Raw genomic sequence first — 23676 nt, 5'->3', positions numbered from 1 at the left:
TGTGTATCATAAGGGACATGCTAGTATACATAAATGAATTCGTCATTCTCGCGGTCCGTCAAGTCCATCAGCCCCTGCTCGCCGGTCTCCTCCGTCGTCGTCGGCGCGCCATCGCCCTCAGTCAGTACGCCACTGCGCATCGACAGATCCTGCAGCTTGGCCGGCTTGCCATTCTTTACGCGCCGTCGCTCCTGCATGCGATTCAGTAGCACCAGATTCGCCCACTGCAACAGCGTCACTCCCACCAAGGCCACAAAGATCCCCAGACACGCCTTCAACCCCGGCCGATACGTCGGAGCATCCTTTGCATCAAACAGCAAGGGCCCGATGATGTTGCCCGACGAGGTCGCGGCATTAAACAAACTCATGCAGACACTCTGCTTCGTCGTGCCACCGGTGTTGGAGACAATCCACGCCACGATCAACGGATTGCCCCCGAACAAGAACGCCAGCAGATAGAAGCCGGCCATGAGGGCTCCGTTGGCACTGCTATCGCGGGGCAGCGCATACAGCATCGCCAGCCCGGCGACCACGGGCAGCACCAACGCGGCCAGGATGACCCCCTTCATGCTCGCCTTCTGGGCCAGGTAGCTCGCCAGCAGGATGATGATCACCTGCACCGCGCCGAAGGGCATGTTCAGCAGCGTCACGTGGTTGGTGCCGAACCCCAGCCCCTTCAGGATCAGCGGGCCGAAGACGTTGGTCACCGACGCTCCGATGTTCAGGAGCAGCGCCAGCCCGATCCACAGGTAGGTCTTGGGCTCCAGCACCGCTTCCACCAGGTGGCTCATCTTGTATTCCCGGGTCCCCGTGCCTGTCTGATTGGCGCGCAGTCGCTCGACGGCTTGTTCCTTTTCGCTCTCGGTGAGGAAGCGGGCCGTCTCGATGTCGTTGTCGAGGCGCCAGTAGATGATCGGGCTGGTGACGATGGTGAGGAGGCCGACAAAGAGGAAGATGCTGCCGCAGAAGTTAAGTCAGCATTGCCATGCTGTCTGAATGCTTTGGGGGTCAAAGGCAAACTTACATCTGCCATCCCTTCAAGGCATCGGATTGGATCTGACTCAATCCGTAGGACAGCGCCGCAGCGATGATGGTCGCCCAGCCGTTGGTGGAGTAGAAGGCCGCCACACGGATCGGCTGCTCAGCCCGACGATACCATCGGGCCACAAGAATGGAGAACAGCGGCAGACATCCGGCCTCAAACAGGCCGAGGAAGAACCGCGCCGCGAGGAGTTGGCTGAAGTTGTGGCAGGCGGCCATGCAGGTCTGTGCGATGCCCCAGCCGAGACATAGACTGGGCATGAGGATCCGGGGCCGGACCTTGACGATGACTATGGGGGTCAGCTATCACCCTATCACCCACCCACTGTTTAGTCGTTGTACTCACGCCAGGATGAACATGGCTGCCAGGCCAGCTGGGCAATGGGAGCGATCGACCCAATCAGCGAGTACTGGTTGCCCGTGAGGTGGGTGTCCTCGGTCATGCCGTAGGTGGCTCCAAACCCCAGGACGGTCTTGTCCAAAATCTGCAGAAAATACACCCAGATCAGGATGGTCAGGATCGCCCAGTCGGTCTTGCGTTTGATTTTCTGGCCATCCTCTTCGGTCAGGGGGATGCGCGGACGGGGGACGGGGTCAAAGTCGGGAGATGCAGAGTCAGAGCCCTCGATGTGAAGTGCAGCAGGCTTAATGTCATTGTCCATGATGCTGGATGGGGGTGTGGATGAGAGAAATCTGGGGAATGGTGGGGAGGGGGAGGGGGAGGATCTACCCCATATAACACCGACAAATGCGGGGGAATCACTAGTGCATTCAATGCAGTGCCACCCCCACGAGCCTGATAAGCTGATGGTACGACATGAGCCCTTGCCGACTTGCAGCAGGAGTCGAGTCGGAGATGACAAAAACCGAGGCAAATGGGCCGATTTCCCCGCTGTCGATCCCCCGTCATGATGCCGTTTCATTCTGGCTTTGCTCTGGTTCTCAACCCCCACGTTGCACGGGGGCCTCGGGGTTTAGCCTTTATATGCAACATAGCCAGGATATTCAAGGTGTCCAGCTTGTTTGTCTGGCCAGGTCAGATGATGATGACGGTGCTTCTCATGCAAGGATCTGCTTGTCCCTCACTGGATGCGAGCGAGGTTGCATCAAGCTTGTGGCTTGTGGCGCGAGCCACTTACCCCCACGTCCACGACTGACGGTAGGTCCAAGCGGCCTTGCAGATACTCTCCTCATGTGCTAGAAGTAATACAATCATGCCGTTTCTGACCAGTGAGGCGATCGTAGAAAGACACATAGACTGGTCTTCCGATAAGGTAGACTAATGCACGGGAACAGATCTTACTAACGTGTAATCATGGGTTGTTACTAGACGACCCCGATGCGTGCCCTAGAGAAGACAAGGCCGTCTCTTATGATGGCAGCTCATACCGGACCTCTACAGGACCCTCCATCTCCGCGGGTACTGATGCACGGGAGTATTTTGTACCCCTTGCGAAAGCCGGTAATTCATACGACAGTACAGTCTCGCTCCTTGTATCCATCGGACCCGTTGCCTCTCGTCTGGCTACCTTTCGACGTCGCCGGAGCCAGTACCAGGTAAGCCCGATCGTCAGCAGAAGCGCACAGCCCAAACCTACTCCCACCCCGATTCCGGTCTTTGCTCCCGTGTCCGATCCCGAAGACGTCACTGCAGGGGTCGTGGTCTCTGCCGGTGCCGATGCGGCGGTGACTGCAGCCGATGCAGTCAACGCCACGGAGAGAATGGTTGTGGCAGAGGTAGATACCGCCGTTGTCGTTGAAGTTCCGATTGCTGTCGTGGTCGACGTACCCGCAGATATATTGAAGTAGTGACTTGCGAACACACCGTCCCAGTCTTCAAGGTCGGTCGCATCACGAATCTGGAAGAAGAATACTACGCCGTCGCTGAGATTCCTTTGGGTGCTGACAACCCAGTCGTAGCTGGTGACCCCACTGAGATTGGCTGCGGTCGTTAGTGGTTTGCATCCTGAATGTGGGTTCCATAGCTGTCAGGATGCGTACTTTGAAGCCATTCGTAGTCGGAATTATCATTTTGCCAAAGCATCAGAGAGATAAACTCAAGGCTAGTCGCCCATCGAAGCTGCACAGTCTGTTCGAGGGTGTAGACGGGGTCCTCCGAGTAATCGTGGATGGGGCCGCCCGTCGGAGGATTGTAGAAGATCCCTGCCTCCGCTTTCACATGATTAATCAGGAAAGTGAGTAGACATAGATAGAAGATGCATTTGAACATCTTCAAAATAGGACGGCGGTGTACTTTTAAATCCGTTGCGAATGTCTGATGGGTGGCATTTCCCGGTCCAGGGAACGGACTGGGTGAGAGAAGGATGCAAAAGGAATCAGAGAGTTGGAGCGGGGGCCTCGCTTGACCCCAACCATGGGCTCGACACTGATAAAGAAATCCCGAGGGAGTGGTTCGCCAATAACTACTATCGTTGGTAAGGTAAGTAGTGTCGCCATTCCAACACATCGTTGCTATGTTGCTATTTTGAACCCTCCCTCAGGGCTAGTCGCATTGGAACCAATCACAGGCACAGTGTGCTGGGCTGAGGGTCATTAGCACAGGCAGGTGGGGAAGCCTGACTCGCACCTCTAGGGGACTCCATCACGTACTTCTCCTTGTAGACATCGCAGACAGGGCAAGCCGGCACAGTCTGACTCTTGGGATGCGTGATGACGGGATGGTTCGACCGGGGTAGACGAGGTTAGCGCTAAAGCTCCGTCTGTCACTGGCTGCACCGAACCCTAATCATGCAAATAAGCTGCGCCGCCAGCTTGGCCCTGGACGATAATTCGATGAACATAGAGCCTGTCAGTTTCGTTATCGCGCCTATGAAGTCGATTCTCACAAGCTGTAGCCGCCCATGACTCGACCAGTTGCCCTGATAAAGGCTCAACCCTCGAATCTCCGCCCTGGAGACATGTGAGCTCCTTCATGACTCTCAGTCTTTTCATCATGATTCTGGCACCACGACAATGTGTCTTCCTGACCGCAGCAGGCTGCATCCTCTTGATTGTTGTCACCTTGTATCGATACTCCCCGATCGCGTCCGATAGAAAGCCAGAACAGTCAGCTTCATCCTCGTCTCCTGCTTCACCGACTCGCAACGCAAGCAACTCGACATTAGGTGTAAGCCTTCCTTTTCCCATACACAAGACTTGCAGATATCAACCCCAAGACCAGTTCCAAGCAATCTTCGCCCTCTCCGCCGGCCCCTCCTGGCGCACACGAGGCCTCCTCGCCGCCGCCAACCTGACCGGACTAGAAATCACCCTGCCGCCACAGCCCCCCATCCCCGCCGACTTAGTCACCGCATTCCAGGCCCTAGGCGACAGCGTGCATCCAACCCGCGGCGCCAGCAAAGCCTGGCTCGCGCACCTCGACCTAATCAAACACATCCACCAATCGAATCTGGACACCGCTTTAATCCTCGAAGACGACGTCGACTGGGACAGACGTCTCCGTGCCCAAATTCCCCTCATCGCCGCCGCGGTCCGCAACCTCACGCACTTCTCGCCCACCGAGGACAACAACGACGCCCCCTACGGCCGGGCCTGGGACCTCCTCTGGCTCGGCCACTGCGGCGAGTACTGGGAGGAGGGCATCGAAACGGTGGTCTTCGACGACCCCACGGCCATTCCGCACGCGCAGTACTCCGGCTGGGCGAGGGGGTATCTCGCGCGGTTGCCGGACCGCCGGCGGGCGGTGTATCGGTCGTACAACCCGGTGTGCTCGTTCGCGTACGCGCTGTCGCGCGACGGGGCGCGGAAGTTGCTCGAGCTGGTGGGTGGCGGTGGGGACGAGGCGTTTGATATCGCGGTCATGCATCACTGTCGTGCCGGACGGCTGGAGTGTCTGTCCGTCGTGCCGGAGGTGGTGCATCAGTATTTCCCGGCGGAGCGGTTCGGGGTTAAGAGTTTGGTGGATGTGGGGAATGGGGAGGGGGATGGGTCAAGGGAGGAGGACTTTGAGGCGGTGATGGGGTCGACGGAGAATATTCTGGAGAGTGCTAGGTGTTGGGCTTTGTGGCGGCAGACGTGTTTGAGGGAGTAGATTTTGGGCGGTGGGAATAGAGTGTTCTATGTTATGTGGGATGTGGGATGTGGATATATGCTGTTGGGTGTGGGGAAAAGACGGGTCCAATCCGCGGGTGTTTTGTTTATACGGCAACTGGCACCTCTCGGAGTTGCCCTTCGATAAATTTGTGCGAGCAGCGCTGCGCCATTAATCTTGCGGGCTAATATTGGCTGCATAATACCTATTTGATATAACTGTTGAGAGTGGAACGGGTGTTCTGGATGCTGGATCTTGTCGACGAAATGCCCCAACGGGAAGCGAGATATATGTATAGACCTCCGGAGTTATGACCACCGATTGGCAACAACCAACAAGAAGATTTCTCTGCAGTTCTCTGCAGAATTGGACACTTTCTGTACAGCCAAACAAGACTTTGGCAATTATTGACAGGTTTCAGAGATAGTAAGGAATGGCAGCGGGTCATGATGTGTTGATAGAGGTTGTTTCTGTTTGGGTTGACTAGATCCATGGCAAAAGTATATATTACTTAGAAATGAGGTCACTAACACAACAACAGGTGCTGTGGTCTAGTGGTATGACGTCACGTTGTGGCCGTGCCAGCCCCGGTTCGATTCCGGGCAGCGCCACTTTCTTTTTTCATTTGTTTTTGTTTCGTTTTTATTCTACGGATCCCTTTGATTCAACTCACTAAATATAGATGTGCAGCGCCAAAATCAATTCCCAAACGGATTCTCAAACCCCAGGCCAGAACCGCAACTCTATTCCCTGCACGATCGCCCGTTCTTTCTCATCCAACGCCGTAAAATACCACTCTTCCACGCAGTGAAGCAGATCCCGTATTGCCTCGTCGAACAGGTCATTGATCGGTCGCCCCGCGCGCTGGATCTCCACCTGGAAGCAATATGCCGGCTCACCCCACGGCTGCTCTTGACCCGTCCCTATAAACAAGCCACCCCTCCCGGGACGCCACGGTTCATCCTCATCGTCCTCCTCCTCCACCCACTCATCGTACAAATCCCTCACCAAGCCATCCAACTCAGGAATCATGCCCTCCCGCACAGCCAACCGCCAATGCACAGACCGCTCAACAGCCTAGTCCGCGAACGCCGCCTGATCGAGCACGGGGTTCTCCGCGCACAGCTCATACTCCGCCTCAAACTCATCCACGACGAACCACGGCCGGTACTTATCCCTGGCCACCTCGGCGCGGACCAGCGCGGTCATCTCCGTGGGGGTGCGGCGCCCCAGCGCGACGAGCAGCGCTGCCTCCCACTGTCGGCGCCAGGCGCGCAGGGAGTTGCGGGCGACGAAGAGGCAGGTCCGCGGGTCGGTGAAGGGCGGGTGCAGGAGGACGTCGTCCGCGCGGAGGGCCTCGTCGCCACATGACTGGAGGAGGAGGAGGAGGCTGTACGTGCTGCTGTGGGTGTGGGGCGCTAGGTAGACGGGCTCGTAGGCGAGGCTGGTCCGGTAGTGCGCGTCGACCCGGTGCGGGCGGAGGTCCCGGCTGAGGCCGACGCGGATGCGTTGGGGTGAGAGGTCGTCGAAGACTGGGATGGCGGGGGGCAGGGGGTGGGTGCGCCAGGTTCGGAATTCGTTTAGGGTTATCGGGGCTTGGTTGGGGAGGAGGCGGATTGGGCTGATGGGGAGAGAGCTCGCGGGGAGTTGGTCGGAGCGGTCGTTGTCCGGGTTGCCCGCGGTGGCCTCTTTCGGGGCTTTGGAGGTGTTTGTTTTGGGGGATTGCTTGCCTACCATTTTGGATGCGGGAGTAGTCAAATTGTGGTTGTGGAGAAAGATGGATGGCAGACAAGGATGTATTGGCGCACTAGGAAGTTCTATGAGGGAGGAGATGGTGGATCACGTTATCGATATGGCCGACGTGAAGGATAAGAGGAGAGAGCAGGTATCTGGAACTGAATTGTGTGTGAAATTGAAGTGAGATGACTGTGACGAGAATCAGAGCAACAGAAGGAATAGACTGAGCCAACAAACGGAATCTAAATGAAGAATTGCTGCTTTGACTCGTTCAGACGTGAAATCGTTCTCCCAACCCAAGCGGCTCACCCCGGAGAAATGACTCTGGTGCCGATCGGGCTCTGGGGCTACATCGTATGAAGCAGAAGCCTGTATAGAGCCAGAGACTCTCAGCCTGAGCTTGAGGCGAACAATGCTGACCTCGATCATCAGATGCATTGGCTATCCACAACATTGTTTATGTGGGTGACGTATGGAAGAACGGCGCGAGAAACCGGACTGATTCATCTAGTAAGCTATCCCTATAAACAAACGAGCAGTATAGACGTTGCTGACGCATCCACAAGGCTGACCACGGAACGAACAGAAGCAGGAGCAATCCCAAACAAAGGTATAGTACAGCACCGCGATTAGCATCCACAACATAAGCATTCCACAATCTCGAAGCAGCACTCGCAGGCCTCCTCGCAGAGAAAACAACAGCACATGGTCAAAAGACTGAGAGCAGTTAGCCAACGCCAGGCCAACTTGGTTCAGGGTCAGCACATACCAGGTGGTGAGACACCCACGGTCCTTGGATTGCGACTGCTCTTGCGGGGGAGCATACTGCATTTGCTGGGGGGGTGGGTATTGACCACCGGGAGGTGGGTAACTGGAGAATCTCATTAGTAACAGGGTCACCTAGTAGATTCGGCGACTCCTTTGCTAACGTACTATCCCTGTGGTGGAGGTGGCGGTTGTTGTTGACCGTAGTATGACATGGTGGGTGGTATGGGAGGTGAGCACCGACAACGGGAAAAAAGCTGGGACTGAGCCGGGGGGATGGGCAAAGGGCAGTATGCCCGACTCTTATTATAATCCGAACGCGAACGGACAGCCCAGGCAGAAGGGATTGGCATTTGCCCAAGTCAGCCCTGCCGAGAGGAGAAATCAAACTGGTTCCTCTTGGCCCTGCGGTTGTCGCTGGAGGGTGGTTCCACCTCCCGGTTGCCATTGGGTCCAAGGGCAGGGTAATCGTCGAGAGTAATCAATAGTCGGGAGCCGACGTGACGAAAAGAGGAGGTCAGTCATCCTCAATGGCAGCGTTGGCGCGTGGGGAGGTTACACGTTGGGAGTCCCAGAATAGATAGGTAACACCACACCACGCCGAGTCTCGAATCGCTTTTAGGCGCTTGCATTGTGATCGTGGCGGCTGGGAAAGAGTCGGCTCATGCGACTCCGACTGACCAGATCAGCCATCTGGGTGCATAAAGTGGAGTTGTGCCAATGCTCATGGTCTTTGCCAAGCAGTCCCCAGCAGTCCTGGAGGGTCTTCCAGGGTCATGGGAGTGAGAGGAATTGGACGAAGACTGTCAGAAACGCCAAGATGGCGCTTCGCCCTTTAAGGCTGGACTGGAGGAAGACATGTTTCCGCCCCTCTTCAAGCGCCAATTGGCAATGCAGCCAAGAAGGACTTGCTGTCTCGAGTGTGTGGACAGGGGGTTGCAGCGTGCATGGCATGCAGAAATAGTGCTGCCTAGTAGAGCAGATGAGCATTGTCAAGCATGGGTATTTGCCACCCTACATCAACTTGGGCTTGTAGCTCAGTGGTAGAGCGCTCGCTTCGCATGCGAGAGGTCAGGGGTTCGATTCCCCCCAAGTCCAATCTTTTTTTTTTTTTTTGCCCGAGGCCGCCTTCTTAGCTTTCTTTTTGGTGGTTGTATAGGCGGCTGAGCGACCCCGTTTGAGTCTTGGGGGGGCCGGCTTGGCTACCCTTTGATAGGGTGTCCACGGCGCCTTTGCCGCCTTCCAGAAACGACTTGATGGGCCGTAGTCCGCCCCATTCTACATAGTATTCTATAACCTTGCTGGGAAGAGTCGGTATACTGACACCTCTAAAGCTATGTCTATGTACAGTCTAGAGACTTTCAAGCCTCCCGAAGTCGCGCTGACTGGAGAGAGACCCCGAGCAAGATCACCACAAGCAGTGCGGATCCAGCGATATCACCCGCGACAGCAACGCTCTATGCCACAATGAACCTCAGTACAACCATCGACACCAGGCACGTGGCTTGACGAATATGCCATCCCGGACCGTCCATGCGTGCTACTCACCCTAGCCAATCCGCTGCTTTCGCCTCACCCAAACCTCCTGCTCCACAGACCCTGCAGCTCCCCCCTGCGACGCCGGAGGATCCCGCAATTGCACCTCCCAGACCTTCAACTTGTAGTTGCCACGGTCTGCCTGCCCTGAAAACAGATCAAACGACCACCCGTGCTTGGGGCAGTTGATGCCCGCACTCAGGGTGATGCCGAAATCCTCGATATCGAAGACGCTGCCCCAGGATAGTGGATACAGAGCGTGAGGGCATTGCTGAGGAGATATATACATCAATGCTTGCTGGTCTACACACATCCCCAACCTCTAGAGTCAAGCATGCTTACATGATCAATGGCATGGAACTTGCCCTTGTACCGAAAGACGAGGACCTGCTCGTTGATGTTGCCCGGCATGTCTAGGTCCGCCTCGACGGGGGTGTCGGACGGGCACTCGTCCGTGGGGGCCGTGGTGGGGACATGGAATGCCTTGCAGCTGGCTTTGATCCGCGACTTGGCCTCCTCGGAGTCGACGTCCGGGAAGTCGGAGGTGAGGCCGACCTTGCGCCAGGTGGCTGCTGTCTGGGCTGGTCGATGGAAGGGGTTCATGTTCATTTTGGAAGTGTGACAATTGAAGTTGATTTGACTCGCTCGCTTTTTCGCGGCTGCGGGGGAGAATTTCCGAAGGGCGATTAGTCATCCGCCTCCAGTGCTTCTCCGCACCCCACATAGATTTCCCCATCCCATCCCAAGATGAGGGCTGTCGCATTCCTACGGTGGTGGTGAGGTTGGATCCAAATGAGTTTCAATTCGAGACCTGGCACAACCAGCCCCACTGTAGCAATCACAAAGACTTTTCTGTACAAACACACACACATATAGCACAGGTCCGGCCTGGGTACGGAAATCACAAAACAAAGCCGAGGCAAGTCCAAGCGCCAGACCAATCGCTATCAAAACCAACCCGAAAAAGAACACCCAAAGAGCCCCTCAACCTGACATAACCTGTCATCCTTCAAGGGACAACAGAGAAGACAAACGCACTGCTCAGCCGATGCTCAGACACATGCCGTCCTTGAGCGCCTTGATCATAGCCTTGGTCAGGGGATCCTTCTTGTTGAAGCTCTTCGCCTTGCGCTCGGCAGGCGAGTAGGTGGTGATATCCAGGGAGTCCCCGCCAATCGACGCCTTGCCACGGCTGCCCGCCCCATAGGCGGTGGTCTTGTTCTTGCGCTCGTACGCCTTGAAGCCCGTCGTCCAGCCCCAGGGATCCTGAGCGGCGGCGGGCAGTTCCACGTTCTGCTCCTCGGCCTCCTCCTCGGCCGCGGAGATGATGTCGGCGATGTTCGACGGCCCGTACATGGTGATGTTGTGCTTGCCGCCGTAGGCGAGCAGGTACGGCACGAAGTGCTCCCCAGCGTAGGCCTTCTTCTTCTTCTTCTTCTTCTTCTTCTTCTTTTTCTTCTTCTTCTTCTTGCCCTCCGGCACGTCGATGAACCCGTCCGAGCGCATGGCGTCGGCCTCGCGGGCGACCATCCCCATGACCCAGCCGAGGTTGCGCACGTGGGCCAACTGCCCCTGCTTCTCGAGCTCGACCAGCATGCTCAGGAACATCAGTTCGAGGATGATCATGGTTTCCCGGAAGAGGTCCCCGTCGTCAATTCTGGCAGATTGATCAATTAGCACAGGCCCAAGCATTGGTCAGCAGCGAGCGAATCCTTACCCCATCATAGGGTCGAGCGAGTCGGTGTTGAACAACGGGGCGAGCGCCTCGCAGATGGCCCACTGCTCCTTCCAGTTGCCGGCGGCCTCGTGGAAGTCGAGCAGCATGTTCTGGGCCGCTTCGATGGCGCCGTAGCCGGCGTGGTCGTTGAAGGTGTACATGTCGAAGGCATCCGGGTTGCGCAGGTTCAGCATGTCCTGGTAGGTGTTCAGACGCTGCATGCCGGCGCGAGAGATGGTCCAGCGCGTCGCAGTCGGCCGTAGGCTCGTCGTTCTCGTTCTCGTTCTCGCTGTCCTCCTCGTCATCCTCGTCGTCTTCGTCATCTTCCACCCCGGGGGCCCGGCAGATGCAGACAAACTCGTAGGGGGTGGACTTCTCCTTGAGGAAGAGGTGGTAGGCGACATCGGCGTTGCCGGAGGCGGAGACGGCGGCCCAGCGCTTGTTGCGGGGGATGCTAGCGGTTTCGGAGGCCATTGCATAGCTGTGGAGGGAGGGAAGATTGGATGAGAGGTGAGACTTGGGGGTAGAGAGGATGGGAATAGGGATGGGAATGGTAATTGTACAAAAGAGGGCAAAGAAGAGTTGGATGTGTTGATGTGATGGATGTGATGCATCAGATTCCAGACGCGCGCGACGCGTTGTTTGCTTGGTGTGACGTCACCAACACTCTCAGCACAGTTCCAGTCCTTTACTCATGACCATTGCCACATCGTATACTCTCTGAAGCAGCATCATTTGCAATAGATTGACTAAGTGGCAAATGTGAGGGAGACGGACGCCATGGGGGTTTTGACAGGCATGTCATGGGTGGAGCAGTATGTGGGCCCCCGGCCTGTCATATCACTTTCCTCAACTGTGCACGGTATGCATCCTATGAGTAAATCCAGGCTACCTGTCGATCAAAGGTCTCGGAAAGACCAGCAGGAGACTACAGTCAGTCTCGACCGGGAATATCGAAGGGAGATGTGAATTGAGGTAGGCAAAATATCATCATGGATGCCCAAAAACACTGCCCAGTGCAGTGCTGAAAAAGCCCCGATTAGGTAAGCGGACTCTCTGCCTACGGCCAATCATGTCGCGAGACCTCATTTCCTCTGGCTGTACTTACAATTAGTACCTCCTACTACCTACCTAGTAGGTAGGTATACTTCCAGCCGAAGAACCATACCGTCCACTGAAGAGCCTCTGAATGGCTTCTGGGCTATCGCGATGTTCCTCGTTTCATACTTCAAGTCAATGTTGAAGCTTACTTCTCTCTGGCCTACTAGGCGGATGGACTGTGCAGTACTCCTACCTAGTATCTTTCTAGCAACCACCTAATCAATCTCTCCCATAGCTCCAATAGTATCTCCGACCCTCTGCATGGCACAGCATCAGTTTCTCAAGAATGGAGAGCGATGTGTGACTCGAGACTACAGACCCGAAGGCCAATTGCTCTGAGATCATGTCACGTCAACCAATACAGCACAGCAGTCCGAACCAAGGACTTGTCAGATAAAAATATGCGAACTGAACAAAATACAAATGCGCGTATCAAAACAGTGCCCTGAGGAGGGACTCGGCAAGCATTGTATATCAGAGCTACGAATACAGAACCGATACTTGATCAATGCATCGAAACTAGTTTCCGACCGCCTGTGAGTGCCACAGCGACCCCGTCTGACCGACACAATCTCTACCGGGCAACCAGTTGAGCAATGTCAACATCCTGCATGTGCAGTTAGCATACGACAGCACGATTGTAGGGACAACGCCACTATACCTTTTCGTTGAAAACCTCTCGTCCCGTGTAATATTGCTCTAGGGACTCATAGGTCATCTTCGGGATACCAGGAACCAAAGCCAGGTCCCACCCCGCAGATATCGCAGCTGCATCGCCACCCTCGCGCACAATCTCTGCAAGCTGTGCATCCGAGGGCGCGGTGAATGCAAAGCGTCGAAGAATCCCTTCTTTCTTCTCTATGGAGCCCCGCACCCAGTCCAGATAATGTGGCTTGGCCGGCTCGTCCGTCTCCTGTCGACCCCCACGACGCGAGACATTGTCCGCGACCAGCACAGACTTCCCCGGCCTCAGCAGCCCCAATTTCTCGGCCAGCCAGAGATCAGGGAGATAGCGGTCCTTGAAGTGATCGAGGAAGAGGAGATCAATCCCGTCGTCGAACACCCCTTGCCTCATCAGCCGGGCCAGAGACAAATGCGCCGGGGCCACGAGCAGGGTGATAAAATCCTTCAACCCGGCCAAGTCGATCAGGAGACTGGCAATGGCCGCGTTGACGGGGTTGATCTCTAGACTGAAATAGTGCTGGCCTCCGGCTTGGCGCACCGCGTGGCCAAAAAGAATGGTCGAATATCCGACGTAGCCGCCAAGCTCGACCATGATTTGCGGCTTTCGCTCGGCAATTAGCGAGGAGACCACGGCGCCTTTCTCCGGGCCAATGTGAATCAGATGGGACTGCTCTCGCGCGAACCGGTCAATCTCTGCCAAGACCGCTGCCGGGTTGCCACGGAGAGAGGTCTCCAGATGAGGCAGGGAGAAGATGTGTTGCAGGAGAACAAGTTCACGGCCATCCTGTTTCCACGCAACCAGCTTAGCTCTTCCTAATCTTTAGTGACTGGGAGGTAAGTGGCATACTTCACGGTTATACCTGGAATTACCCATCTCGGATGTTGGAATGTTATGCTTTAGTGCTCAAAATCGAGGGAGTTGTCGCGGGGGAAAAAAGTTGATTACGTGCCTGATGCATTCTGGACCACAGCTGACCATTTTATCCTCGGAACGCCCGTCCTGATATCCATGGACCACGGATTGTATGATTCCTATCAGATTACCGCCGAAGCCCGAGGTCTTGGCTCTCGCAAACCGGTACTGGATCGGGGCTAGCGTAGCGGTAGAAGCTTGATGGAACCGGGTAGGGCTCAAGCCAAGCCCTAATCTGATAAATCTGATGAATCTGATAAATCCGATATATTCTTGCGCAGGGACGCCTTCCCAGGACGGCGAGAATAAATAAGCGCCGATCAATGGCGAATTTCGGTAATCTGATCATCTGATAAACTCTGCTTCTTCACCATCGTATCGTTTGCATGCATTCAACTCATACTGCGTCGAAATGGTGTTTCCAGGCAAGCTAAGCGCCGGCTGTATACTCTGTCGGAAGCGGAAGGTCAAGGTACGCGGAGCCTGTTCCGGTTTTTCTATACATATCTATACAATGTTCGTACAAATTCTGACGAGTAACTACAGTGCGATGAAGGCAAGCCAGGTTGTCAACGCTGCAGCACGCACGGGGTCCCCTGTCCGGGGTATCCCGATGCCTTCGCTTTCCGAGGATATGAGGTCGCTCACGGGAGCGCTGCCGGCAAGCTGAAAGTTGTCCGGAACGCGAGGTCATCTCCCTCGAGCCCACGGGAACCAAAGCAGAAGAAGGTCGATCCGGCGAAGATGCAGCCAAGAAGCATGATCGCTTCGTTCGTCCCAGAGGACAGCGAGCTGATGTCGTTGTGCTACTTTCACCACCACCATGTGCTGCGCGTGCAGCGATCGCCATGCGAGGGTCATCTGGCCTTCTTTCCGGACCTTTTCCAGGAGCGAGGGAATGACCCGTGCTTCAAGCATGCCGTGCTCTCGGTGTCCTACCTGACCCTCTTCCACAAGGCGCGGGTGCCCAAGTTCCAGATCAACGCACGAAGGCACTATGGCCTGGCCTTGCGGCTGCTGAATCAGGCGCTGAGCTTCAGCCAGGTGCAAGTCCGCGATGAGATCTTTGCCGCCTCGTTGTTCTTGAGCATGTTCTCGGTAGGAAGGCCTGACAAGGATATACAACGAACACTCATATCGAGCGTGACTAATCGAGCACCTGGCTAGGATTTGAGCGGGGAGGGTGCGACGACAGGCTCGTTGAACCCCCACATCCCCGGCATCTACTCCCTCATGCAACTGCGCGGCATCCCGTCAAGAAGCAACAAGTATAGCCGGCGACTCTGTGGCTGGGCATACACCCAAATGGTGAGTACCAGCACGCCCTCTATTGCACCAACAGAGCACGCCCTAAGCCCACCACGCAGCAAGTGCAAGCAATGATCCGCCGGGAATTCCGATACGCCTGCATGCCGCCCTCCTTCGACGAGATCACCCGCCCGTGCACCGTGATCCGCTCCTCGATCCTGACGGGCAAACTGTCCGACTTCTGCATGCAGGTCACCGACGCTCGCCGTCGCACGAGCCCCTCGTCCCCGATCCCCGCCGACACCCTGCACGCGCTCCTGGTCCGGGCGTGTACCCTGCTGATCGAGCTCCACAACTGGCAAGCCACCATCCCCAACCACTGGCGCAATCAGTACGAGAACCCTACACCCACACCGACGCCATCGCCGCTCCCCGAGCAGGCCGCCGCCGCCGCCGCGGCGGATCCTCACGCCCGCGCGCGGGATCCATGGACGACCTGCTTCCTGGCCGGGGTACAAGCGGCGCAGATCTCGTTCTACCAGCAGTTCCTCGACTGCTGGGAGGAGTGGTGCTTCCTGCAGGGCCGACACGCCTCCCTACCCGAGCTGGCGGTGCTGGGGCTCCCCGACGACCCAGCGATGTTCCTGCTGGATGGGATCGCGTATCTGGCGGAGGTGATCTGCGCCACGGTCACGAGTACGCTCGGCCAGGTCGATGCAGAGGCACCCCACCGGTTCCGGTTGCATGAGCATGCCAAGCTGGCCAACGGGTACACGCTGCTGTGGCCGATGTGGGTAGTCGTCAACTGCCCCTTCGCCGACCCGGATCAGGTCGCGCTCTGTCGGGCGGCGATTGAGTGTGTCGGGTCCACCTTGGGGTATAAGCTGGCCTTGCATTTGATTGCGCCGGGCCGTGGGGGTGGACTGGCTGTCGATTGAAATGTGAGACTCCCACCATTCTACCAGAATAAGAAGGGCAATACCCCACCTGCCTCCGAACATCAAACTGACCTCGATTCTCACTCGCAGTTTTCCCCCTCAAGCATTTCATTACGAAAGTACGACTGCAGCTCAATATGAGGAAGGTCACTTCCAGAAAGGCAGTCGGCCATTAATGGAGTTCTCTACAGTTTGACTAATTGTACACTAAACCAAAAGCCCCTACAAAGCCCCTCAGCTCCCCTCTCCCCCGGCCTACAAAGATCAATCACAATGAATTCGCCACAGCTCGCGATCCGCATTGTTTTGATACGCGGTGCGGGTATGCAGCATGGCCGTGCCATCGTTGACGAGCACATCGCCCACCTCCCACGCGAGCCGCAGACACACGCGATAGTCATACAGAAGTCGGTCGATGACGGGGATCAGGCGGGCGCCGCCGTCCGCGGCGTTCTCGATGGTCACCACGCAGGTGGAGAACTTGGTCTGGCTGGCGTCCCACGGCTGGTGCCAGCGCAGACATGGCCGGCCGGTCACCGGGTGCGTGACGAGCAAGGGCAGGTGGTGGATCTGGGCGTCCCAGAAGCCGTCGTTGTCCATGCCCCAGGTCAGCGTCCGCAGCTGGTCGACAGTCCAGGGGTGGGGTAGGTGGCGGAGCAGCAGCCGGGAGCTGGCGAAGAGGGTGAACCCGTCGTTGGGGGAGGTGATCTGGCAGGTGAAGAACTGGTATCTGGGAAAAGCCTGGCGCCGCTCGGTCGCGCCGGTGACCGGGTCGGTGACGTGCTCGAACTTGAACATCCCGTCGAAGTGCATCGGCATCGCCTCGCTCGACTCCACGTTGTTGTTCAGCTTGTCCGCCCGCTTCGAGTCCTTGACCTTCTTGATGATCCCGTGCGTCCACGGCAGCACCTCCCCCAGTGTCTCGGCGGATCGAATGAAAACCGCCTCGTCCTCGGTGCGGGCGAACCCCCGACAGAGGACGGGGGAGAAGTGGTGGGAGAGCTGGCGGACCTTGCGCATGGGGATGGACTGGATGGCGGGGGCCGGCGCATCGCTCTCCACGGTGGGACGGATCACGAGGCCGCAGGGGTAGAGATGCTTGAACTGGACGCCCAGACCGTCCTGCGTCCAGTTGAAGAGCTCCGAGCGCTCCCGGTAGCAATACGGGCGGCCGTCCTTGTAGACGAGCTCGTGGGTGTCGCGCACCTGGTCGGCGTGCGCGGTGCGGTAGGTGCCATCCAGACAGACCACGACGCAGGCATGCCACGGCGTGTGACCGATCGAGCGCATCTTGTCCTGCGGAAGCAGCGAGACGGACAGCTTGCGGCTGGCCGTCGATTCGTGGATGGAGAGGCGCACATAATCCCCGCGTTGGGCCTTGATGGCCGAGGCGTAGATCTGCCCGCGCGCGAGCATGCGCCGCGCCGTCTGCGAGATCTCCTCGGCTCGCGCCCGTTTGGACTTGGCCAGCTTCGGGCGATGGGCGAGATCCTTGGTCAAGAACTTGATGTACCCCCGATACGTGAGGAGGATGTCCATGTCCGCTTAAATGGCCTGCCGGGGATCGAATGCGGGGTCCTGAAAGCGCAGGGCGAGCTCGCGGCGCAGGCAGGATGCGTGCGCGACGTAGAACTCTTTCGTCGATCCGGGATGACCCAGCAGGTCGGCCAGGCGAATGAATCGGATATGTGCCAGGTTCCGGGCGACGGCGATCTGGCGTAATGCTTCGCCATAGTCCCAAACCACCTTGTCGGGGACCCCGAGTATGTCTGGTACTTCTTAGTAGCGTGAAATATGAGCCAATGCAAATAGGCGCGGAAAGACCTACCATTATATACAAGGCCGTCCGAGGCAATATGTACCTCTGCCCCGGGTGAATATACTTGGGCGATGTTCAGGCATAGCCCGTTAAGGTGATGCAAGGCTAACTCTTCCCCGAAATCCGGGAGAACACCAAGGGTTTTATCCTGGTGGTTGGGCGACTTAGAAATGCAGGCAGAACCATCTGAACGGGCTCTTGTTTCTGCACGAAGTTGGTGATTGTCGGGAGAAAGCCCTCCACATCCTCCCACGACATGGGTCCACCCCTCTGGCAATTGACGGTGTAGTCGGCCAGGATTTGCAATACCGCCTTTGCTATGCCTACTGCCGGGCTGTCCTCGGTCTCCTCGTTCACTGTACCAATTACGTGCCTTCCTTGTTGCGATGGAACGGGGGTCAGACATACCATCGGCGACATTGACCTCGACGAGTCCATCTTTGACCACCTCCACAGGCCCAGCCGTGTTCTTTTTCGCTTCAATGTGCAGAGTCTCGAGCACTACATCCTGGGCCAAGGAATCATCGACCGGGGAATCAGGGGTGGCTGATGAGACAAGCATTGCAGCAAGAGGATCTGAATAGGCTGTCGACCCTGGTTTCTTCCGCGATTAAATACAGAATTTCTCTGCGATCAAGCGCGTAAACTATAGCAATAAACGAATCCTGCTCAGCATTTGAGGGCCCAAGCAGCTATAGTGAAAGACGTTACTAGGGACTCTTATAACTGGCAAAGCCATTGACCGACAACAACAGGCTACAGGAGCACCCCAAGGCCGCGGCCGAGGGCACGGGGCTCATGGCCGACCTGTGGGCTGCCGTGGAGCAACGCCCCGAGATCACTGTCTTCCACTCCGCGCCTGTAGCGGACTTGATCGCCGATGGGGACACCATCCGGGGCCTCCGGGTGCGGCACCGGGAGACCACCGCGGAGTACTTCGGACAGGTCATCCTGGGGTGCGGCGGGTTCGAGGCGTCCGCCCGGCTGCGCCGGCAGTACCTGGGCGAAGGATGGGATCTGGTCTCGCTGCGCGGCAGTCGGTTTAACACGGGACAGATGATGGAGAAGGCCGTGGCGGCGGGGGCGGGCGTGGCCGGCCACTTTGGGGGCTGCCACGCCACGCCGCACGATCTCCACGCGCCCAAGGTGCTCGACCCCTCGGACTGCGACAAGATGAGCCGCTACAGCCTTCCCTACTCCGTGCTGGTCAACACCGAGGGGCGGCGCTTCCTCGACGAAGGCGAGGATCACTTCAGCCTCACCTACGCCAAGACCGGCGCCGCCATCGTCCGCCAGCCCCAGGCCACCGCATTCCAGGTCTTCGACCAGAAGACCCTCCACCTGCTCGAGCCCCGCTACGCCACCTCCAAGCCCATCCATGCCGACACACTCGATGAGCTGGCCCAGAAGATGGGGGTCGATGCGGCCAACTTCGCCGAGACGATCCGCCAGTACAACGCCGCCACGCCCCGCGATGCGGTGGAGAAGTTCAATGCCTTTGCGCTCGATCATGTTCCGACGGGCACTGCGCTGGCGATTCCAAAGAGTAACTGGGCGTTGCCCATCGACCAGGGCCCGTTCGTTGCCTACGGTGTCACCTGTGGCATCACGTTCACCTATGGAGGGCTGCGCACGGACGATGCGGCGCACGTCTTGAACGAGGAAGGGCTCGTCATGCCGGGTCTCTGGGCGATTGGGGAGATCGCTGGCAGCTTCTTTGCCTTCAATTATCCTGGAGGCTCGGGGTTGACCAAGGGGGCGGTCTTTGGGAAGATCGCCGGCGAGGCGGCGGCTGAGCGGGCGAAGACACTCCGTGGCTGATAAGCCGCTTGTTGTTTGTAGATTGATAATGCGAAATCTTTGACCACTGCTCTCATAACACAATTAAATGATACTCAAGAGCACGGATTTGTGCAGGTGGGACTCTGTTTGATTAGTACTGGTGGCGGGCTGCTCTAGAAGACAATCAATCATTGATGAAATCTCCTGGCAGCATAGGGTTATCTCCAGCGGGGCCCTAGACCCTTCTGCTCCCATCGCGCCCTGGTGTCTTTCGGCACGAAGCTCGGTGTCTTTTATTATTCTTCCACAGAGATAAGGCCTAAACAATGCCAAGTCCGATCGATAGAGGATTAGAGATTGAGGCAGCAGCAGATTGAGTTCATGATTGCGTATGAGAAGGATCTGCACGAGTTGAGTCGATTCTCGGAGATCTGTGGGGGCGAATCCACCCAGCATGACTCGGTATCTTCACGGTGAGTTATCAGCTGAACCACCCCACCATTGATCGAATCGGTCAGCTCACGACAATGGCATGAGTTATGGAAGAGACCCACGAGCTGAGAAGTTTACTCAGTCGTATAGCCCACCCAGCCCCACCACCAAAAGCAATGTGATGCTCGTGAGTACGATGGCAGCAGAATCGATCTGCGTAACGAGGCTTGCCTAAGCCGCACCTGAAGACCCACGCTGCAGTCCCTAAATGCTTCTATAAATTGAGATTCATGCCACTTTGCCTCCCTGCCTTGTGACCAGCTTCCCAGCATATTCATAAACCCCACGACCAAAACCAAATCTACTATCCAAATTACCTACAACCAAGTTCAAAGCCACCTACTGCCACAATGCCTGTCAAAGTTGTACAAGAGCACGTCTAATCTCACCCGTCATCCCCTCCTCTCCTTTGACTAAATTCCGTGTCGTCTTCTAGTCCCGGCGAAGTTATCGAGGCTATCAACGAAACCTCTAAGTCAGTCGTTGTACATTACTGGGCTCCCTGGATGGGGCCCGAGTCGCCCTTCTTTCCACTCTTCCTGGAGGCGGATGAGATTCGGGGAGACGAGGTTGACTTTGTTATCGTGAACAGTGGGTCCATTCTCCCGCCGCATTCGCCCGACCAGATGCCCTTGACGGTTCTCTATAAGGGAGGGGAGGAGGTGGAGACGGCTCATTTTGATCCCGGCGAGGTCCAGGAGCTTATTGAAAGGGCGTAAAAGGCCGGAGGTTGAGAGGATAATGGGATATATACCTTGTCAGCTGGATAATAGATTCTCCATCACATTCGCGAATGTTATTCAGTTTAGATTGAGTGATGCCGTACAACAGCCTCTGCATTCACATGACAGCATAGGAAAAACCCTCGACTCGCGAGGGGGAAAAACCCATGCCGAGGCCAGGAAAGAGAACCATAGACACAGAAAGAAAAGCAAAAGACGAAAGCCCATTCAACCGTGATAGGAGTCAGTGTCGCTCAGCCCAATGCCGAGCTTGTCAATCTCGTCGGCCGCCCTTCCCTGGGCACCAGTGATGTAGCCAGCGCCAAGTTGGTAGGGGGTGCCCCCCGTGCCCCCCGCACTGAACTGCCGCCCTTCGCTCGTCTCAAACTTGATACTATCCACGCGCACACCTGCACAGATAGTCATCGACTTAACCGTCTCACCCTCGTGAAACGTGAACTTAGACCACCTATAATAGTTTCCCTTCTTCTCGGTTCTCCCGACGAGGCCAAGGCCGTCCCTATCCTGAGGCGCGTCGGCCCTCCCAGCCGAACCACGTGAACTTGATACCCTTGAGGACATCCCCGGAGCCCGAATCTATAGGGCCGGTCCACACATCCAGAGTCTTCAACGTGGTTGTGTTAGGCGGGTAGGCATAGAAGGGCTGGCCACCATTGCCGCCATATTGATCCAACCCCAGACTGAGGCGGGGAGGGTCACCGCGGGGTAGTCCTCGGGGAGCGAGGATTTGACGGAGTCGGCGTCTTTCCCCTCCAGATCATCGATTAGGCCCTGCACGGCCTTGCCGGCGGAGTGGATCACGGTTGCTGGATTGAAGGAGGAGGTTTCCTTTCTGAGGACCGGCACCAGATTCTTGCCGGTGGAGACCAGCGTCGCCAGCAGCTCGGTGGCATTCCCTTTTCCGAACTGCGTCTCCACAAATTTCTCGGGGTTCGTGACCGCGTCATACAGCGCTTTCCAGCCCCAGGCCGCGAGCGGGCCGACGACGGGAATCATGCCCACGCCCAGCACCGCCACGTCGTTGACGATCTTGGAGAATGTCGGCCCCGCCCCCGTCTCCGTCCCATACTGGAGCGAGGTGGCGTGGCTCTTGGACAGCAGCTGGGCCAGGTCGACGACCTCGGCCGACGAGGCCATGTTGCGCTTGCAGACCGACGGCGATTCCACCCAGATCTTCTCCACGACCGCGGGGACGGGGTCGTGGAAGTAGTTGGTTGGCTCCACCTGGGAGTACTCGAACAGAAAGACGGCCCGCTCCCAGTTTCGGAACTCGTCCTCCAGGTGCTTCGTGGGGACCAGTCCGATGTAGTACAGCAGCGGGATGTTGAAGCGGGCGGTCCACCGCGCATCCGCCCACCCATGCGCTTCATTGGGCTCCCATACCATCTCGGTCCTTTTGTACGTGGCGGGGACCCGATCCGCGGCCCGCAGCTTCTTGAGATACTCGTCCGGCAGGTCTGGCTCGTCGATCAGGTCCCCCGCGGGGGGGGCCTCCGGCTGGGTAGGCTTGGCTCTCTCCGGAGCCACGCAGGTCAGGCTGGACAGTCGCGCCCTCAGCCGGCGCAAGTCGTACTGGAAGTAGCGGCAGTAATCGGTGGCCCTGGGGTGGGCCAGGTGCTGCACAGGCAGGAGGATCGCCCGCAGGGGGAAGGTCAGGTCGACCCAGAGGAACCGCTCGTTGAGCGAAGGGATCTTGACCGGGATGTAAGCGACTCTAGTGGCGTTGCCCATCCGCTCCAGCTCGGACCGGGTGATATCAGTGCGCAGCTGGTCGGTTCCCTGCAAGGTGGTACAGCTCGGCCCCGTCATGGCCGTGATGTATTTATACGCGATGTATTCTGTACCCGTGGCAGCGGTCCAGTGTCGCGGCAGCCTGCCTGCCCGCTTGTGGTCCTTGATGGGCAAGCCGTTTTGTGCATCGAAGGAAGAGGCAAACTCGTCCACGGTGGCATTGTAGACTACCTGGAGGAGCACATGGGTGTAGAAGTGCTCGGGATCGGAGGGATCAAAGCCATTGCACCTGAGGTGCTCATGCTTGAAGTAGGCGTCACCTGTAGGAAGAGTGCCTGCCATCTTCGCCCGAGGAGGAACACGGGCGATGGATTATAGATTAGTGGTCCGGCCGATGGTGATGGTGGCCCCTCGTGGGGAAAGCTTCGCATTGACTTTATAGCCCGCCAGTCCGTGCTGTCTATCACAGTGGCTCGGTCCGCAGCAGTCAAGCAAGGGGCACGGAGGGGATCAACATTCCAGCAGGAACACCGCCGAATCATACTGATTGTAACGCTGTCGAGAATGGCCGAAAGCAGTATCACACCCTACTAGTACACTCAATACACTACTGTGGGCCTGGCCTGGAGAGTGTGGGGGAATTAGGTGACTGGCTGGATGTCCTCGGTTGAGATATCTTATTGGTCGGCCCTTTCACCAGCATGAGCCTGGGATTTCTATATTAGCAAGAATTGACGTAGATCAAGATGACCCAGACACCCATCGCATCTATTGCGCTACATCCGGCAATTTGAGAATCGGTGATAGTCCATTTTCGGCCGTTGTTCAGTCTAGTCATCAGCACGTCCGACTGCAGCGATAGCGTACGTATAACAAATGACTCGGAAGGAAACATGATGCCCTTGGTTCCAAGGAAATCAGAGTATTCGTTTGGGGCCATAAAGGATCACTAGGTAAGTAGGTCGGTCGAGTCAAAAAAAGAAAACGAGCGCGCCTACCCAATGCCACCCTCGCACCTCTAAAAAGGTAAAGGATAGCTTCTTGGACTGGTCTATTGTGATACTTGGCTAAGATTCGATTATTATTACTAGCTCCGCTGGTTCTGTTCAATCGATCTGTTAACTACGGAAGCTTAGATGATACTTGCAAAGGGAGTAGTGCAACGGATAGGCACCTTGATGAAGCTGGTACTGTACATATGGAGTAGTGAAAGATAATATCTGTCAAGTCTTAATGCAGCATAATGCAGGGCAGGGTGAGATCCACCTCTCCGACTTTTTATTTGCGCGAGCTGCAACCAGAGTTCAGGCTAGACAACGATGATACCCTATGGTTCCAGTGAGTATATCCCCCCCCGGGAAAAAAAAAACCAACCATG

The 23676-nt window shown here is 56.9% G+C and overlaps 12 protein-coding genes and 2 non-coding genes across 14 annotated transcripts; 5 read left to right on the top strand and 9 right to left on the bottom strand.

Annotated features, from left to right (window-relative positions):
• Window positions 1–20: 20 nt before the first annotated feature.
• Window positions 21–1718, bottom strand: BO86DRAFT_367390 (putative MFS transporter; the record flags this gene model as incomplete). The annotated part of the gene is made up of 3 exons (XM_025670151.1): window positions 1388–1718; window positions 1025–1331; window positions 21–957 (listed from the first exon to the last, which is right to left on the bottom strand). The coding sequence occupies exons 1-3, from the start codon at window positions 1701–1703 to the stop codon at window positions 21–23; spliced, it is 1560 nt and encodes a 519-aa protein (XP_025525029.1). The 5' UTR covers window positions 1704–1718.
• A 627-nt stretch (window positions 1719–2345) lies between these two features.
• BO86DRAFT_411855 (uncharacterized protein) lies at window positions 2346–3383 on the bottom strand. The gene is made up of 2 exons (XM_025674614.1): window positions 3043–3383; window positions 2346–2983 (listed from the first exon to the last, which is right to left on the bottom strand). The coding sequence occupies exons 1-2, from the start codon at window positions 3269–3271 to the stop codon at window positions 2412–2414; spliced, it is 801 nt and encodes a 266-aa protein (XP_025525028.1). The 5' UTR covers window positions 3272–3383; the 3' UTR covers window positions 2346–2411.
• Window positions 3384–3917: 534 nt separating this feature from the next.
• BO86DRAFT_391274 (uncharacterized protein) lies at window positions 3918–5511 on the top strand. Its single transcript, XM_025672555.1, has 2 exons — window positions 3918–4168; window positions 4223–5511. Exons 1-2 carry the CDS (start codon window positions 3995–3997, stop codon window positions 5090–5092), a joined length of 1044 nt encoding a protein of 347 aa, XP_025525027.1. The 5' UTR covers window positions 3918–3994; the 3' UTR covers window positions 5093–5511.
• A 121-nt stretch (window positions 5512–5632) lies between these two features.
• On the top strand, window positions 5633–5703 carry BO86DRAFT_t222. Its single transcript has one exon. It is a non-coding gene; the product is annotated as a tRNA-His (tRNA).
• A 466-nt stretch (window positions 5704–6169) lies between these two features.
• Window positions 6170–6829, bottom strand: BO86DRAFT_381580 (uncharacterized protein; the record flags this gene model as incomplete). The annotated part of the gene is made up of 1 exon (XM_025670777.1): window positions 6170–6829. The coding sequence occupies one exon, from the start codon at window positions 6827–6829 to the stop codon at window positions 6170–6172; it is 660 nt and encodes a 219-aa protein (XP_025525026.1).
• A 582-nt stretch (window positions 6830–7411) lies between these two features.
• On the bottom strand, window positions 7412–8150 carry BO86DRAFT_158384 (uncharacterized protein). Its single transcript, XM_025666388.1, has one exon. It carries the CDS (start codon window positions 8040–8042, stop codon window positions 7557–7559), a length of 486 nt encoding a protein of 161 aa, XP_025525025.1. The 5' UTR covers window positions 8043–8150; the 3' UTR covers window positions 7412–7556.
• Window positions 8151–8620: 470 nt separating this feature from the next.
• BO86DRAFT_t223 lies at window positions 8621–8692 on the top strand. Its single transcript has one exon. It is a non-coding gene; the product is annotated as a tRNA-Ala (tRNA).
• A 215-nt stretch (window positions 8693–8907) lies between these two features.
• Window positions 8908–9749, bottom strand: BO86DRAFT_391271 (Rieske (2Fe-2S) protein). Its single transcript, XM_025672554.1, has 2 exons — window positions 9473–9749; window positions 8908–9401 (listed from the first exon to the last, which is right to left on the bottom strand). The coding sequence occupies exons 1-2, from the start codon at window positions 9737–9739 to the stop codon at window positions 9144–9146; spliced, it is 525 nt and encodes a 174-aa protein (XP_025525024.1). The 5' UTR covers window positions 9740–9749; the 3' UTR covers window positions 8908–9143.
• A 422-nt stretch (window positions 9750–10171) lies between these two features.
• Window positions 10172–11041, bottom strand: BO86DRAFT_421062 (uncharacterized protein; the record flags this gene model as incomplete). Its single annotated transcript, XM_025675256.1, has 2 exons — window positions 10172–10787; window positions 10848–11041. 2 exons carry the CDS (start codon window positions 11039–11041, stop codon window positions 10172–10174), a joined length of 810 nt encoding a protein of 269 aa, XP_025525023.1.
• Window positions 11042–12317: 1276 nt separating this feature from the next.
• Window positions 12318–13580, bottom strand: BO86DRAFT_411848 (O-methyltransferase). Its single transcript, XM_025674613.1, has 3 exons — window positions 13480–13580; window positions 12610–13416; window positions 12318–12555 (listed from the first exon to the last, which is right to left on the bottom strand). The coding sequence occupies exons 1-3, from the start codon at window positions 13504–13506 to the stop codon at window positions 12523–12525; spliced, it is 867 nt and encodes a 288-aa protein (XP_025525022.1). The 5' UTR covers window positions 13507–13580; the 3' UTR covers window positions 12318–12522.
• A 243-nt stretch (window positions 13581–13823) lies between these two features.
• On the top strand, window positions 13824–15736 carry BO86DRAFT_436581 (Zn(II)2Cys6 transcription factor). The gene is made up of 4 exons (XM_025676022.1): window positions 13824–14017; window positions 14092–14643; window positions 14713–14853; window positions 14913–15736. The coding sequence occupies exons 1-4, from the start codon at window positions 13958–13960 to the stop codon at window positions 15729–15731; spliced, it is 1572 nt and encodes a 523-aa protein (XP_025525021.1). The 5' UTR covers window positions 13824–13957; the 3' UTR covers window positions 15732–15736.
• Window positions 15737–15995: 259 nt separating this feature from the next.
• Window positions 15996–18112, bottom strand: xanB (isocyanide synthase xanB; the record flags this gene model as incomplete). Its single annotated transcript, XM_025675255.1, has 5 exons — window positions 15996–17234; window positions 17358–17500; window positions 17560–17698; window positions 17734–17906; window positions 17959–18112. The coding sequence occupies 5 exons, from the start codon at window positions 18110–18112 to the stop codon at window positions 15996–15998; spliced, it is 1848 nt and encodes a 615-aa protein (XP_025525020.1).
• A 236-nt stretch (window positions 18113–18348) lies between these two features.
• BO86DRAFT_381574 (succinate dehydrogenase/fumarate reductase flavoprotein) lies at window positions 18349–19371 on the top strand (the record flags this gene model as incomplete). The annotated part of the gene is made up of 1 exon (XM_025670776.1): window positions 18349–19371. The coding sequence occupies one exon, from the start codon at window positions 18349–18351 to the stop codon at window positions 19369–19371; it is 1023 nt and encodes a 340-aa protein (XP_025525019.1).
• A 1802-nt stretch (window positions 19372–21173) lies between these two features.
• Window positions 21174–22640, bottom strand: BO86DRAFT_381573 (uncharacterized protein; the record flags this gene model as incomplete). Its single annotated transcript, XM_025670775.1, has 1 exon — window positions 21174–22640. The coding sequence occupies one exon, from the start codon at window positions 22638–22640 to the stop codon at window positions 21174–21176; it is 1467 nt and encodes a 488-aa protein (XP_025525018.1).
• Between the last annotated feature and the right edge of the window lie 1036 nt (window positions 22641–23676).

This window comes from Aspergillus japonicus (assembly GCF_003184785.1).
Source record: "Aspergillus japonicus CBS 114.51 unplaced genomic scaffold BO86scaffold_49, whole genome shotgun sequence".
Lineage (NCBI taxonomy): Eukaryota > Fungi > Ascomycota > Eurotiomycetes > Eurotiales > Aspergillaceae > Aspergillus > Aspergillus japonicus.
The sequence above is the reverse complement of the archived record's forward strand: the minus strand, read 5'-3'. Positions and strand labels throughout refer to the sequence as shown.